This window comes from Polypterus senegalus, chromosome 8 (assembly GCF_016835505.1).
Source record: "Polypterus senegalus isolate Bchr_013 chromosome 8, ASM1683550v1, whole genome shotgun sequence".
NCBI classification, from domain to species: domain Eukaryota; kingdom Metazoa; phylum Chordata; class Cladistia; order Polypteriformes; family Polypteridae; genus Polypterus; species Polypterus senegalus.
Genome location: NC_053161.1, coordinates 132,708,452 through 132,724,289, shown reverse-complemented (window position 1 = coordinate 132,724,289; position 15,838 = coordinate 132,708,452). Strand labels below are relative to the sequence as shown.

The window sequence follows — 15,838 nt, the reverse complement described above, 5'->3', positions numbered from 1 at the left end:
CAGCTGAAACCCATGTCTTGCATACGTCTGTGCATGGTGGTTCTTGAAGCACTGACTCCAGCTGCAGTCCACTCTTTGTGAATCTACCCCACAGTTTTAAATGAGTTTTGTTTCAGAATCCTCTCCAGGGTGCGGTTATCCCTATTGCTTGTACACTGTTATCCCTATTGCTTGTACACTTTTTTCTACCACATCTTTTCCTTCCCTTTGCCTCTCTATTAATGTGCTTGGACACAGAGCTCTGTGAACAGCCAGCCTCTTTAGCAATGACCTTTTGTGTCATGCCTTCCTTGTGCAAGTTGGCAATGGTCGTCTTTTGGACAACTGTCAAGTCAGCAGTCTTCCCCATGATCGTGTAGCCTACAGAACTAGACTGAGAGACCATTTAAAGGCTTTTGCAGGTGTTTTGAGTTAATTAGCTGATTAGAGTGTGGCACCAAGTGTCTTCAATATTGAACCTTTTCACAATATTCTAATTTTCCGAGATATGTACATAAGTATTCACGGCCTTTGCCATGAAGCTCCAAATTGAGCTCAGGTGCATCCTGTTTCCCCTGATCATCCTTGAGATGTTTCTGCAGCTTAATTGGAGTCCACCTGTGGTCAATTCAGTTGATTGGACATGATTTTGAAAGGCACACACCTGTCTATATAAGGTCCCACAGTTGACAGTTCATGTCAGAGTACAAACCAAGCATGAAGTCAACGGAATTGTCTGTAGACCTCCGAGACGGGATTGTCTCGAGGCACAAATCTAGGGAAGGTTACAGAAAAATTTCTGCTGCTTTGAAAGTCCCACTGAGCACAGTGGCCTCCATCATCTGTAAGTGAAAGAAGTTTGAAACCACCAGGACTCTTCCTAGAGCTGGCCGGCCATCTAAACTGAGCAATTGGGGGAGAAGGGCCTTAGTTAGGGAGTTGACCAAGAACCTGATGGTCACCCTGTCAGAGCTCCAGAAGTCCTCTGGAGAGAGGAGAACCTTCCAGAAAGGCAACCATCTCTGCAGCAATCCACCAATCAGGCCTGTATGGTAGAGTGGCCAGACGGAGGCCACTGCTTAGTAAAAGGCACATGGCAACCCGCCTGGAGTTTGCCAAAAGGCACCTGAAGGACTCTCAGACCACGAGAAACAAAATTCTTCAACTCCTTGGTGTTAATGCTAGGCATCACGTTTGGAAGAAACCAGGCACCGCTCATCACCAGGCCAATACCATCCCTACAGTGGAGCATGGTGGTGGCAGCATCATGCTGTGGGGATGTTTTTCATCGGCAGGAACTGGGAGACTAGTCAGAATAAAGGGAAAGATGACAGCAGCAATGTACAGAGACATCCTGGATGAAAACCTGCTCCAGAGCGTTCTTGACCTCAGACTGGGGCGACGGTTCATCTTTCAGCAGGACAGCGACCCTAAGCACACAGCCAAGATATCAAAGGAGTGGCTTCAGGTCAACTCTGTGAATGTCCTTGAGTGGCCCAGCCAGAACCCAGACTTGAATCCGATTGAACATCTCTGGAGAGATCATAAAATGGCTGTGCACCGACGCTTCCCATCCAACCTGATGGAGCTTGAGAGGTGCTGCAAAGAGGAATGGGCTGAAACTGGCCAAGGATAGGGGTGCCAAGCTTGTGGCATCATATTCAAAAAGACTTGAGGCTGTAATTGCTGCCAAAGGTGCATCGACAAAGTATTGAGCAAAGGCTCTGAATACTTATGTACATGTGATTTCTCAGTTTTTTTATTTTTAATAAATTTGCAAAAATCTCAAGTAAACTTTTTCACGTTGTCATTATGGGGTGTTGTGTGTAGAATTCTGAGAAAAAAAATTAATTTAATCCATTTTGGAAAAAGGCTGTAACATAGCAAAATGTGGAAAACGTGATGCGCTGTGAATACTTTCCGGATGCACTGTAGATTTGGGCAATTCATTTTAACTTCATATTAAAAATTACCTTTTATGAAAATTATATATTTGGACTTAATATTAGCAAGGTAGACACCAGCTGGTGCCATAGAACAAGTATAAAGACATAACAATGTTTTCTATTGATATTTACAGGCAGAAGTTGAAAAATTGAAACTAGAGCGGGAAGCACAAGTTAATATGAAACTGGAGTCTAAAACAAAAGGAATGGAAAAAGTGCTTGCTGAAAATGAGAGGCTACGTAAAGAGCTGAAAAAGGTTTAAATTTGCAACTTTTTTTAATATAACAAGTATCTTAATAAAACAGGGAAGAAAGATAACATTTCTTTCTGATGTAAAACTTGTAGCTTCAAGTAAGCAGTATTTTAAACTTATATGAAAAAGCACAATGCAGTTATTTTTAAAAAAATAATCTATATAGTTTGTAAATGTTGTATTCTTAAAATTTAAAATAGGAGACAGAAACAGCAGAAAAACTCAAGATAGAAAAAAATAATCTGGAAATTTTAAATGAAAAAATGATGACACAGCTGGAGGAAACCAATAAAAGATTATATTCTGCAGAAAACAGAGAATTATCCTTTGAAGGTGCAAACAGCAAAAGCTCAAAGTCAATTGTAGTGACAAGGTATGATTTCGAGCTACTTATTTGATGCAAATTGAAATTGTATTTTTTGTTTTAATAGTGATTATTATAGAATGCGAAAAAACTACTTGTTTATTTTACTTTTTGTCAGTGTATCTGTAATAAGATTGTTTCTGCAAGCTTACTGTAGTTTGCTTTCCCCTGTTACTGTTTTAGCATTGTTTTGTGTTATAGTTGTTTTATGTGTTTTGTTGTAATTTCAGCTTTATGATACTTATAGCTATCATATAGCACATTAGGCTTTTTAATAGAAATATGCTTATGAGAATAAACTAAATTGACTTTGTGTTTGTAGTTCTGCAAATAGTTAAATATAATATTCTTTGGTTATTTTTGTTATGAAGAATGTATGAAAATAAAATGAAACAGCTAGAGGATGATATTAGCAAGAAGAACAAGCTTATTGCAGATCTACAGCAACTTTTGCAAGAGGGGACTCGGCGAGAACAGTTAATGGAGAAAGACATCATTGAATTAAAACAACAGGTTTGTATCTCTTTTTTTATATTTAAGTTAGTCTAAATGTAGTCCTATACTTATATAAAACACGTATGAAATGCTGTCCACCAAACAGTGGAATGGGCAGATATGTGTTTTGGACAGTACATCTTCTGTCCAGGTTCAGAATGATTCTACTTAAATGGTTATTTTTATTTTCATAGGACTTCTCCCCACCATATTCTTCTGGATGAGCACTGTGCTGTCTAACTAAATGAAGACAGGGACAAAATATCATTAACACTACACTTTTAGTGATGAAACATTATGATTGCTCCTGAAAGACAAGAATAAAAACATTACATCTGTTAAGCTTTTTAAACCTTTGAATATACTAATATATTAAGCATTGAAATATAAAAATATTATTGGTAGCAGGCTTATTTATTTATTTTGGGAGGGCTTCCCTTCCATACACTGTCTGGTCAATTTACATTCATACTGGCACAGACATCACTGTGTACTTAACATTTGACTGGAGCTCTATCTAGTCCTGCTTCTGCCTTTCATTAAGCACTTACCAGGATAATCTGGAAAACACAACCCCAAGAAATGAATATGTATGAATAGGTGGATATCTGTTCAGAGATTGAGGAATCAAGGTTGCTTGATTGGTGTATTGTTACAACAGTGTTTATGCTAGAAGGCTAGATATCAATATTGAAAAACACAATAAGAACAGGTAATAATTTAACAATTAAGACATATATTATAAAGGGTTATAAAATTATATTTTGAACCATTTAAGCATTAATAATAAGCCCAGAACTCTTGAGGAGAAAATGTTTACACAGTGTACAGTACAATCAATGTACAGTACAATACAATTCATCCAGAAGTTAATGTACTGATTAGTTCAGGCTGCCAATCATATACAGTGACATATACTGCACATGTCCTGTAGGCTTTATGCTTAATCAGTTCTAACTGGGTCTGGGTATAGATTAAAAAAATAAACTATTTAAAATCACACGATTGATCACTTCTACCATTAAAACATAAAATAAATACATAAATCATTTTAGTAAATATACACTGAATCACAAAATTAATTTAGAATTAACACAAAGGAATTTTTAAAAAAATGTATTGGCATAGTTTAAACTTAAACAATGACCTGCAACCTGACCTTTTAATAAAATACTACTTGAGCAAGTACAACCTGAATTTAAATTCCTTCCTAAAATGCAAGTTGAAAAGAAGGCATTAAGAAAATAAGTCCAATGTATTGATTCTTAAATTGGTATGGCCCATGAGAAACATAGACATGTCAAAGTAAAATGAAGCAATTGAAACGACTGTTTAGAGTTTGCCTGCATTGCTAAAGACTGACTAAAATAAGCATCTCTTAAATGGGCATAAATTAAAAATCAGCAAATGACTTTATAATTATACCCGAAGCGTTTTGCACCTGGAGCACAATGAGAGCTACACTTTTGTGTTGTATAGTACCGCCTGTATAAGTGGGGAAAATGGAGGAAGCAGCTGGGAAAATGTGTTCAAAGGTCTCACTAAGTGCTGTGTCTGTAAATACCAACCTCCAAGCTGATTTTTTTTTTTTCCCCACAAACCCATGACCCCCACCCCCAATGGGTATCTATGATAGTCCTATCCCTTTGACAGTTATGCAAGTGTATAGATTTAATGCTTTTGTGGTTAGTAGAATCGTGATGAGCCATGAGATTTTTTGGGTTCCATAAAGTGTTTCATTGCAGAAAAATGGTTGGAAAGCACTGCTTTACCTACATATTTGTTCCTGGAATGCTAGAAACGTTTGCTATTGTTGGTATCTTGCTTAAAAAGTGATACCATGCATTACTTGGGTGGTTATGTTATGCTGTTTGCATAAATTGGCAAAGATACTACAAACTGCAATAATGGGTAAGGATAATCATTACACTTCTGTTTCATAGAATTTTGTCATTATATTAGGGCATTATGCACTGTAAGCTACCTGGCAAACTGGCAAGTTAAATACAGAGATACTAAAGACTTATTTTGGTTTTAGTGCCACTTAAAGAAAACATATTGTGCACATACGTGATATGACATTAATTCAATCCTTTTACAGAAATATGATATGAAAAAAAGAGAAAGCATAATTTTTACCTTCACTAGTTTCCTTTAGTATTGCTCCAGAACTAGAGTAACACCCCCTTTCTCCCACTCCCCTGTAAGTGTACATAAATCAAGGAAATGAATACCAGTACAATGTACTGACATGTAGCGAAGTGTATGTGTATGTAATTTTTTAGGATCACACTTAACTTTTTTGTATTATTGTTTCATAATGTAAAAAAAAAAATAATTTGCATGAAAATGCCACCCTGACCAAGGCACTGCCAGATGCGATCAACTCGTTGCTGGCCGGGATGCAACAGTATTTTTTAACACATTAAACAGGCCACATTAATTACAAACAATTAATACATTAACTTTCCCAGGCCTAGTTATAACATTTAGTTACCTCAGATAAATTAATTCATGGGCATCTTTAACCACATGTATACTTGGTATTTAAATTTCAAATACCACAAAAATGCTGCTGTTCAGGTTTTTAACGAAAAAACACAGGACATCCTTTCTTGTGATCAATTCTATGAGATCTAGTAACAATAGAATAATGTGGTATCTGTTAACTGTTTGTTTAAAAAATGTTTAAGAAAATAAATGCTAATTTAATTACTAGCCAATGCTTTCCCAGCCTACTTCTCGTGTTAATCATTTTTTTTAATCTGTTTATCCTTAGATTGAGCTACTGAAACATTTTCCTGAGGAAGCAAAGACAGAATCTGGTCGTTTTACCGAATTGCAAAATATCAGGTATGATTTTAGTTTTTCCTTTTTGTTTGAGTTTTGATTTATTTTTTTGTTAATTCATCTGTACCAATAAATATATATTAATGGAAAGAAAATTGGTGTACTGATAGATTAGTCTTTCCACTTTTATAATGTACTAGCTGTCCCCCGCAGCTCCACCCACATAGTAGTGAAACAGGAAAAACTTTAAAAATCAATAAACAAAGCAGAGGCAAGGTACACCCCAAAACTAGGCTAGGTATAGGTATAGAACAGTAGTTAAAAGAAACAATGTCTTGTGGGGCTTTCAATTTCTTTAACCCAGTAGAATGATATTTCTAGTGCAACTGGTTGAAATGACATTGTGATTAACTGGAATGATATGGAAGGAACTCAAAACAGAACAATAGAAAATAGGTGTTTGTGACAGACACAATGTATTAAGCTACAAGCACCAGTCAGAATAAAATGTCAGCTGAATAAAGTAAAAATAAAGCTAATATGGTGAAAATCTATCAAAATTTTGAGATGCAGTACAAACACCAAAGGACAGTATTAAAGATATCTTAACATTAAATTCTCAACACTGACAGCTAAAATTACAATGGATATTTATAAATTAATTCTAAATTGTGTTGTTACGTAAGTATTCAATGTGAATCATAATAATAATGACAACTATTCCAAAATAATTAGACACACAATTCTAAAAACTGTTAAAATTGTGTCACAAAATATTCGCCAATGGGCTGTAGCTGAAAGCCACAAGGCAGAGCTGAAACATTCAGACTATATATATGGGCAAACATGTGCAAGAATAATGCCTAGAACCTAGACAATTTGGAAACCTGCTACCAGCACCAAGTACAAAGAAAATTTCACATACTTCAAACCAAAATATTTTTAAATAGGAAATTACGTTTAACAAATCATAGAAAAATGGAAATAATTTGATTATGACAATTAAGTTATGTTGCTATAAACAGTGCATTCAATTATTGAGGCATGTTTATTCCTTATTTTGTTTTTTCAAAACAACTGGACCTGCTGTTACTAAAGTCACTTTATAAATTGACTTAAAATGGCTTTCCCTTTGTTCTTTGTAGTAATGAGTGAAAAATAATTAAAAAAAACAGCTTTTTGGGGGGATATTTTGGCACTGCATGCAGGTGAGATGCCAAAATGAAGATTGGTTTTATAGGTTTGTGGTGATAATTGACTTATGTGTCAAAAAGACACATAAAAGGCATATTTTTTTCTTTGTTGTAAATATTTTTGCTGTCAAGTACTTATGCAATAATTAAAGTATTATGAGAATGTTAGTTTCATTCTAGTGTATTGGGTGAGCAGGCATCTTGCACTGATTTGCTTGCTGAATTAACTTGTATCTATCTTGCATTAATTACATGACTGAGAGTTAGGGAGAAGATGTACATTCTTCACTGGATAAATAATCTCTGCTGACTGGAAATAATGTATAGATACATCTCATAAGGCACAGTTGGGAGGAAGTTGGGCTTTAGTCGGACTCTTCCAACTAACTTTAATTCTGGCAACAGCAATTTAAGAAGTACAAAGCATAATTGCATTTCAATCATTTTTACTTTGAAGGTATAAATGATTTTATCTACAACCTGCTGCTCATAGATAATTCAGAATGATGCTGCTTATTACATAATGGATGTTTAAAAATTATAAGCAGTTTTACAAAAATGCTTGATTACAGGAGCTTAGGAGCATTTCAGGTTTGCCATCTAGCCAATTTTGGAGGTGCTTTACTAAGTTAAAAATCATTGCTGTACACACAGTACAGTCTGGCCGTGGTAATTTGTTGTATGTGATATTATGATTTCTTTGCCATATAACCATTGAATCCTAATGAAAACCTGTAGTCTTGTTTATTACTCTTTTAATTTATTCTGCTTTTAGTAGATATCCGTGTATATAAGTGATCAAGGCTGTACATTTATTTACTAACATGATGAATATCATGCTATGCATTTATTGTGCTTAACAATGCATAGCCTAATTTTGTTCTCAATTTTAATGTAGGAAAGAATAAACTTTAATCTCGAAAAATGTCTTTGTTCCAGACTCAAAAACAGTCAACTGGAAACGGAGAACTCTCGACTCACACAGCTGGTAGAGACTTTTAAAAAACAGATGGATACAGTGTCAGATGGGAAATCCGGAACTGGTAACACATACAGAACAGTTTTTTGTTTTTTTTTGTTTTGTTTTATAAATAATGTATAACCAGATTAATCAGCAAATCTGAATTGTCCCAGTGTACGTCAGTAGGGTTTTATGAGGTTGTATGTGTTTACATTATATAATTGATGCTCAGTTCAGTGTTGGTTTGTACTTTGAATATCACATGGATGAGATTTTTTTTTTTTCCAGTGTTTTTGAAAATTTGAATCAACGTATTGTACAGTAAATCTCAAATGCAGATCTCATATAATCAAGGCAAAAGTTGTTAAAATTAAAAGATGTTAAAATTAAGCAAAGGCAAAACATTCCTTCAGATTTTTTTTTTTTTTCTTTCTAATATAGATTAGTTTCCATAATTATTTATTTTCTTACTGATGCTGTAGTTACTGTCATGGTGATTTTCATGCTTAGGAAAAGGCTAAAAGCCACATAACTACCTTCATTTCAACCCTTGAATAAGTTTGAACACTATTTCATCACTCAGTGTTAAATATACATATTATTTTGTCATTTCACAAATGTGCACTTGTTGACCAAACTCTTATAACAACTTCATAACTAAGTTTTCAGCTGTCTTATTTATCTTTAAATCTGGTGTGTGATAATGCACCTTACCTAAATGTATTATCTAAATCTTAATAAAAGCTCCTTATTGGCTGTAATTTTGCTGTATAGACTATGACGTATCGTTCACCATTGGTTCTGTAAATATATGAATTGTTTCAGAGATCTATATATATCTGAAACTATTCATATACAGTATTTACAAAACCAGTGGTGAACGGTATATAGTGCATCTGGAAATTATTCACAGCGCATCACTTTTTCCACATTTTATGTTACAACCTTATTCCAAAATGGATTAAATTAATTTTTTTCCTCAGACTTCTACACACAACACCCCATAATGACAACATGAAAAAAGTTTACTTGAGATTTTTGCAAATTTATTAAAAATAAAAAAAACTGTGAAAATCTGATGATGTTTTAGGTCATATTTATGCAGAAATACAGAAAATTCTAAAGGGTTCACAAACTTTCAAGCACAACTGTACATTGATTTAAATAGAATGGTTTTCATCTACAAGCAGGCATAGTGTGGCCACCTAAATTTAGTATTTCAGTTTCACTTCATCATTGTTTCAGCATTTCCAATAGACTTCAGCAAGTTAAAGGTTTTATTCAGTACAGAAGAGATAATTATGTGTTTCAGTAATTTATTTTTTTCAGTAAATTTAATTTCAGTAATTTAATTTGTTTTTCGGTTTTTTAGTAATTTCTTATTGATTATTACACAGTAACGTTTAATGGAAATCCTTTGTCTCTAGAGCATACTGGCTTACTTGAAAAAGGTATGAAGCATGATGAATTGTCGGCAAAACTAGTAGAACTTCAAAGCCAATTGAGAGCAACTGATCTTCAAAAAAGACAATTGGAGGTACTGCTTAATTTTTTTTCTTTATTGAGTGGGAAATATGCCATTGTTTACTTTATTCATCAGGCTAGACAGTAAAACCCTGCATTGTGTCTACAGTATAAGTACAGTATTCAAAACATATTAACCTTGTATTTTGTACAGCATAATTATGTAGGTAGGGAATGAACTATACCATTACTAACACTTATTGCTTAAATGCTACTTTACACTTGTGTGCTTGCACTGAAGTTTGTAGTTAGTTAGTTTTCTTGCTTAGTTGATCAATGCCTTTATGTGGGACTTGGGAGATGAGGATATAGATGTTTGCTTAACATATTTTATATTTGGAATAAAATGAATTTCTCTGAGTCACATAGTGAGTTGGAGGAGTACTTTAATGTGCAGAATCTTGGCCAATACAATACACTGTACTACTTGGCCGCTTTAGATAAATAAATTAAAATTTTATTTTGTTGTTCTTGGTTCCAATTTCTGTACATATTTTGATTATAATTTTGAAAATAAGGGAGTGTAGAAGACCAAAGGTGACATGAAACTAAACACATGAAATGGTGAAAGTTGCAACTAAAATATTTATCAGCTGTGTGTTACTGGTGGAATGTTAGAATTGTTTTAGAATAAATGATTTTTTTTCTTTGAGAGACATCTTTGATTAACTTTAGACAGATTAATATGTCTTCGAACAGACCTTTAATTTATGCAGTTCTCGTAATTTACCCTCAAACATTCATCTTCACCTATGGATGTTTGGCTCCTTTCCAAAAAAAAAAAATAGAAAGGGAAATAATCTCTGAATGGCCCAGTATTTGCATCTGAAGCTGTGACTGGAGAGCAAAGGAACTGATTCAAGCAAAATCTTAATATATTCATGTGCTTGTTTATAGAACTTTTGCTGCAGGTTGACCAGGACACCAACTTTGCTGTTTTTCAAGTAGACTGTTTTTATTTGTTGAAATGAAAGCGAGGACACAGTAAAACAACACACAATAGCATCTAAGTTTGTTTAGAGGTATTCTTTTTATACAGTTTGAACAATTTTGTTCTCGCTCCCAGCTTTGTATTATATAGCTGGATTGAACATTATTGTGTTACATTAGCTGTTTTGCTTTATGCTTAGGAAATTTAAATTCAAAGGCTTGTAAAAAGTAGACATACAAAACAATTTGGGCAGTAAGTTTCCCTTTATGCATTAAAGCTCTACTTTGCCTCCTTAGGGTTGCATCACTGGCTCAGAGTATGATAAGAGGCTGTTTGTGAATTCAAAGCAAAGCACTAAGTAGAACTCAATTAAGAACAGTGAGAAGGGTAGGGTGTTGCACATCTCATTTTTAAATGTATATTCTTCTGATGGAAGGTTAGAAAAACAGAGAAAATTTTTTAATAAGAACAGGCCATTTAGCTCATTAATAGTTGCCAGACCTATCCACTTTTTTTTTTTCCAAAAAAGTTAAAATTTTGAAGGTCCCTAAAGTTCTCCTCTATACCACACTTCTTGGTAATAGCATAACAGAAGCATTGAAGAATTGTGTGAAGAAAAACTTTATATTTGTGCAAAATGAACCCTTAACGACTTTGCATCTTTTTCAGAGTTTTCTTTTGATGACTTTAAAATAAATAAAGTAACATCTTGGATCCACTGTACTAATTCCTTGTACTTTTCAGGTTTTGGAACTCCCATTTTGTATTCAAATCTAATATTTTTACTTCATATATGTAATAATTTAAATATGTTTCATTTGGTACAAATATACCTAAACCTGTAGCCTAAGCCCAAGTCTCTTTATAATAATTTGCTTCATTTTAGATTATTTGCCATTCCACCTAGTTTGGCATTACCTTCAAACTTAATTGTTATTTATATTCTTATCTACAGATCATTTCTCTCTATTATAAAAAAAAATCCTCTGGGAGGGAATGTCAAGGAGACGATACGTGATCTTCACGTTCAGATCACAGAAGACAAATAAAAGCCCACGAGACAAAAGATCGCAGGGATATTGAATATGAGATTCTTGCAAGACAAACCCTAGTTACAAGCAATATCAGAGCACAGCCAGCAAAAAAATCAGTAGTGTAAAGGGAAGCAGCACACACAGATACAGGTGTCTCAGTGCATATAAAGCGTATAAAGGACAATACGTTATAAATAAAACATCAACGATTAAAAGATCGAATTTGCGCAAACAAAAGGAAATTAATCATCAGGACCAAGTGTAATTGAAAAATAGAAGGACAAAGCATGGTCAGAAATAAAAGGCAAAGAGCAGAAAACAAAGTCTTTTCACATTCGCATCATTCAATGCACAAAACGTAGATTTACTCAATAATGGAATATACGCTATGAGAATCTGTGGTCCTGCAACAGTTAAAGCAACAAGTTTAATTTCAAAGAAAACGCAATTCGGTCAGGTGTATATTTACGATCACGGAGAAGTGAGCACAACGCGAGCAGCAGAGACACAAAGTGGCAAAAAGGATAGCGGCTGTACAGGCTTTAAAATGATCGAAGGGCAGTGCAACAGCAGCTGCGCAACCCCCCCAACCAACAACGCGAGCAGCGTTATACATCCTGCAAGAAAGAGATTAAACCACGCCCGGGGCAGGAAATAAATGACAATTATTGTTTTTACAACATGACGCGAGACAAGGCAGTGAGCCATCATTTAAAACAAGCCCTCAGACATCTAACCTAGTAGTTGTTGGATTGCATTTGGCAGACAAGCATCATGTGCTCCTAGCTCCTAAAACAACGACATGCGACAAGCAGAACAGGCAGCTCGCAAGCAGCAACAAGACAGCAGATGATTCAATGGCATATCCTTAGCGTGCGTTCAGCTGCTCCAATCCCCCGCCCCCCAACACACGAGCAGCATTATACGTCTGGCGAGAAAGAGATGTAACCACGTACGGGGCCAGAAATAAAGGACAAGTATTGTTTGAATCCTTTGCTTCCTGTGTTAGAGCCAGTTTTGAATCCACCTACACACAGCACCTTGAATTCCCACTTATTTTCCTGTTTATGTGAAATTATAAACCTGACCTGTCCTAAACTCCCTGACCTCCCATTCCCTAGTTTAAACAATACTTGATTAACTTCCTGATATGTATTGCCAATACATTGGTGCCCCTCTAATTCAAATATATCTAATCAGAGCAGAAAAGACTCATCTGCTCCAAAAGTAACCCCTAAACCCAAGTCCCTGCTAATTAGTGTGATATCAGACTCTTTAAATTGGAATTGCAGAACTGATTCTTATGTATGTTGTCATTTGTTCCCACAAGGGCAGTGACTACTGGATTGATCCTCTCCCCCAACCCCCAACAAAAACCCTATCCATCCTTCTGGGCTGGACTACTACCTGCGCACCCAAGAGTTAACACACTATGTGAAACATTCTGTGTCTGGAACAGACCTGCATCTCAGTCCCCCTTGTGACTGAGTACCCCACTACGACAACTACTCCCTTTTTGGGAAAATTTTAAGGTGACATGTTGGGGCTCCTCATACCTGCCTACCACTACAAAATTGTCAGAATCACTGCCCATCTCTGCAAGTTCCAGAAATACTTCAAACGCTGGAGGTGATACCACTGGATATTGTGCACCCTTTATCTTGTGTATATGTCTGACTGTAGTAAAACTATTTCTACCTCTCTGGTCTGTTATTTGTGCCACCTTGATTATGGATGCTAGGACATTCACATCAACATGTTATTTTAATGAACAAAAAACTGAACAAAAAAAAATCATTCAAATTCAGTATTATTCAAGAATCCCAAGAATAAAAAAATGCGCTGTTTTGCCTTTTTGCAGAATTTTTTTTAATATGAATAAAATTTGAAAGTGCACATAAGTTTACTCTGTTACATGCTGGTGACGTACGTAGCACTTGATGCAGCCAACAAAACTCGACAAGGATACATTATTATATAATATTGCTATTATTAAATAATTACTAGTAGAGTGATCATTCATGAATACTTTTGAAATCTGCAATGAATCTTGGTTAAGTCTGTAATTAAATGTGCTTTGAATTTTTGTTTTCAGGATGAAGTGAAAAATCTAAGAAAGGAACTTGAGAACTTTGACCCAGCATTCTTTGAAGAGATTGAAGATCTAAAATACAATTACAATGAAGAAGTAAAAAGAAATATTCTTCTTGAAGAACAGATAAAGAACCTTTCTGAGCAAATTGGAGTTCAGGCTAACGTTCCACCTAATGATTCTATGGAATAGTTTTGTGAATTCTTTAGTTTAGACACTGTAAATATCTCATATATTTATAATTGTTGAAGTATTAATGAAGTAAGGAACTTATTGATGTTTTTTTAATTATATTTGAAATGTTTATTTTAATACATTGAATTGATACCTTTTCTATCACCTGTTATATTTTATGTAAATAAAAGAAACAATAAAAACATTTTTTTTATGTTTTTTCAACTATTTTCTTTTTTAAATCTAACAATCAGGATAGTATACATCAAACTAAAGTGTTACTCCCAGGAATTTGGTCTCGTCCGATGCGAGAGATGGACGTCTGAAGTGGAGCTCCGCTAGCAGTGGTGCCATTTTTCATATTATTTGCTTATTATTCTGAGATATCCTGTATTTATTCAACCCGAGAGGGACCGCTACAGTATATGTAAACACATATAAACATGGCCAACAAGAAGGGGGGTCCAAAGAATCGAAGACTAAAGCTACATCCAAGCTGCGATCAGCAAGCCCTAGCTCGAGATACGGCCTCTCAGAGACAGACCTGGATCAGATGGGCGAAAGTACAGACTCCTCGGGACCACGGTCCGCTACATTGTCGCCGGCTGAGAGCGAAAAGGGGAGCGAAGGTGCAATCGTGAGTGCAGATGTGGATAGCTCGCCGATTGGAGAGGATTACCTGAAACTGGAAAAGGCCGGGAGGTCCGCGGCTTCAGTTACGCAATTACGCGGGACTGGAGCAGCGGGACACCGCTTCAGCAGAGTCTGCTGCTTCATCTACGTACAAGAAGGCACATTTGAGCTATCTGAACTGAAAGTGTTGCTCGCTGAGCTCACGCAAGATATAAAGAAAAGCGAGAAGGCTAATGAGAAAGCAACGGCAAAGGCACATGAGAGACTGAAACAGGAGATGAAACAGGCCAATGAATGGCTGCGACAGGAAATCCAACAGGCAAATGAAAGGCTGCGTCAAGAGGTACAACTTGAACTTCGACAGGTGCTGGGTAAAATTGAAGAGCGCATTGAGAAAAACTCGGTTAAACTGAGCACGCTTGCTGATCAATTGGAGCATCTTAATGAGACATTCACGAATCGGATCGAAATGGCCAACATCTAGCTGCCAGTGCCGAGGAAAGAGCAGTAAATGTCAGTTCGAATGTAAAAACTCGAGAAAAACTTGGAGACAGACTGGCTGCTTTAGAAGATGGGAGTAGAAGGTATAATGTCAGAATTGAAGGCCTGCCGGAGAATCGAGAAAGTTTAAACCCTGTGAAATTCGCAACTGAACTTTTTTCTAAAATAATCGGGGGCGACTTTAAAGCAGAATCTGAGATAGCAGCGCTTACACGACGCTGATCAAACACCGCCAGACCCGACCAAGATCTTTTATAGTTCGTTTTGAACGATTATCATTTAAGTTAGAGGTGATGGAACTCCTCAGAAAAAGGAAGATATTATATATGAAAATAGCCACATTCGTGTCTTCCTGACTTCTCTCCAGCAACAGCTATTAAAGCGCAGCCTTCTATAATATTAAACAGCGCTACGGCAAGCCAATGTCAAATACGCCTCCTGTATCCGCAAAACTGAAAGTGGAATGGCAGGGTCATTTCTATGTTTTCGCTAGCAAGGAGGAAGCAGAAAATGAATTAAGAAAGCTGATCCCGGACTATTCTGATACATAATTGTGAGTCATGGCGGTAAATGATAAAGCTAGGATTAATAATCTACTGTCTGATCTATTTGTTTTAAAATACGGGTTTTTTATCAGCATATATTCTCATATTCTTATTATTACTTACTTATTATTATTACTTATTACTTATTATTACTTAGTATTACTAGGGCGCTAAATGTTTATGTTTTTATTGTGCTTAATTACGTTTTCCTCCTCTTTTTCTTTTCTAATTATTTCATGTGTACCCTAAATGAGACTGTTCAATATCATACCCTTGGTTTACTGTTATTGCTATTACTGCATTAAGACTTGTTATGCTTGTTTTGGACACATCTTTAACACCATCACCTGGGTTTATTATCTGGGGTATCATCTTAATGCACTAAAATTGCTGAAGATATATATATATATATTAAGTGCAAA

General features: G+C 35.5%; 1 protein-coding gene across 2 annotated transcripts in view; it reads left to right on the top strand.

The window, feature by feature from the left end:
* The window catches only part of LOC120534295 (centrosomal protein of 290 kDa-like), a 134,495-nt gene extending 120,544 nt beyond the window's left edge, over positions 1-13,951 (top strand). For both annotated transcript variants that reach the window (XM_039761783.1, XM_039761782.1), the window contains 7 exons: positions 2,060-2,182; positions 2,380-2,552; positions 2,915-3,056; positions 5,818-5,891; positions 7,961-8,064; positions 9,410-9,519; positions 13,567-13,951. In XM_039761783.1, coding sequence (XP_039617717.1) covers positions 2,060-2,182; positions 2,380-2,552; positions 2,915-3,056; positions 5,818-5,891; positions 7,961-8,064; positions 9,410-9,519; positions 13,567-13,755 — 915 coding nt within the window. In that variant the 3' untranslated portion in view covers positions 13,756-13,951. The remainder of the gene's footprint in view (positions 1-2,059; positions 2,183-2,379; positions 2,553-2,914; positions 3,057-5,817; positions 5,892-7,960; positions 8,065-9,409; positions 9,520-13,566) is intronic.
* The last annotated feature ends 1,887 nt before the right edge of the window (positions 13,952-15,838 follow it).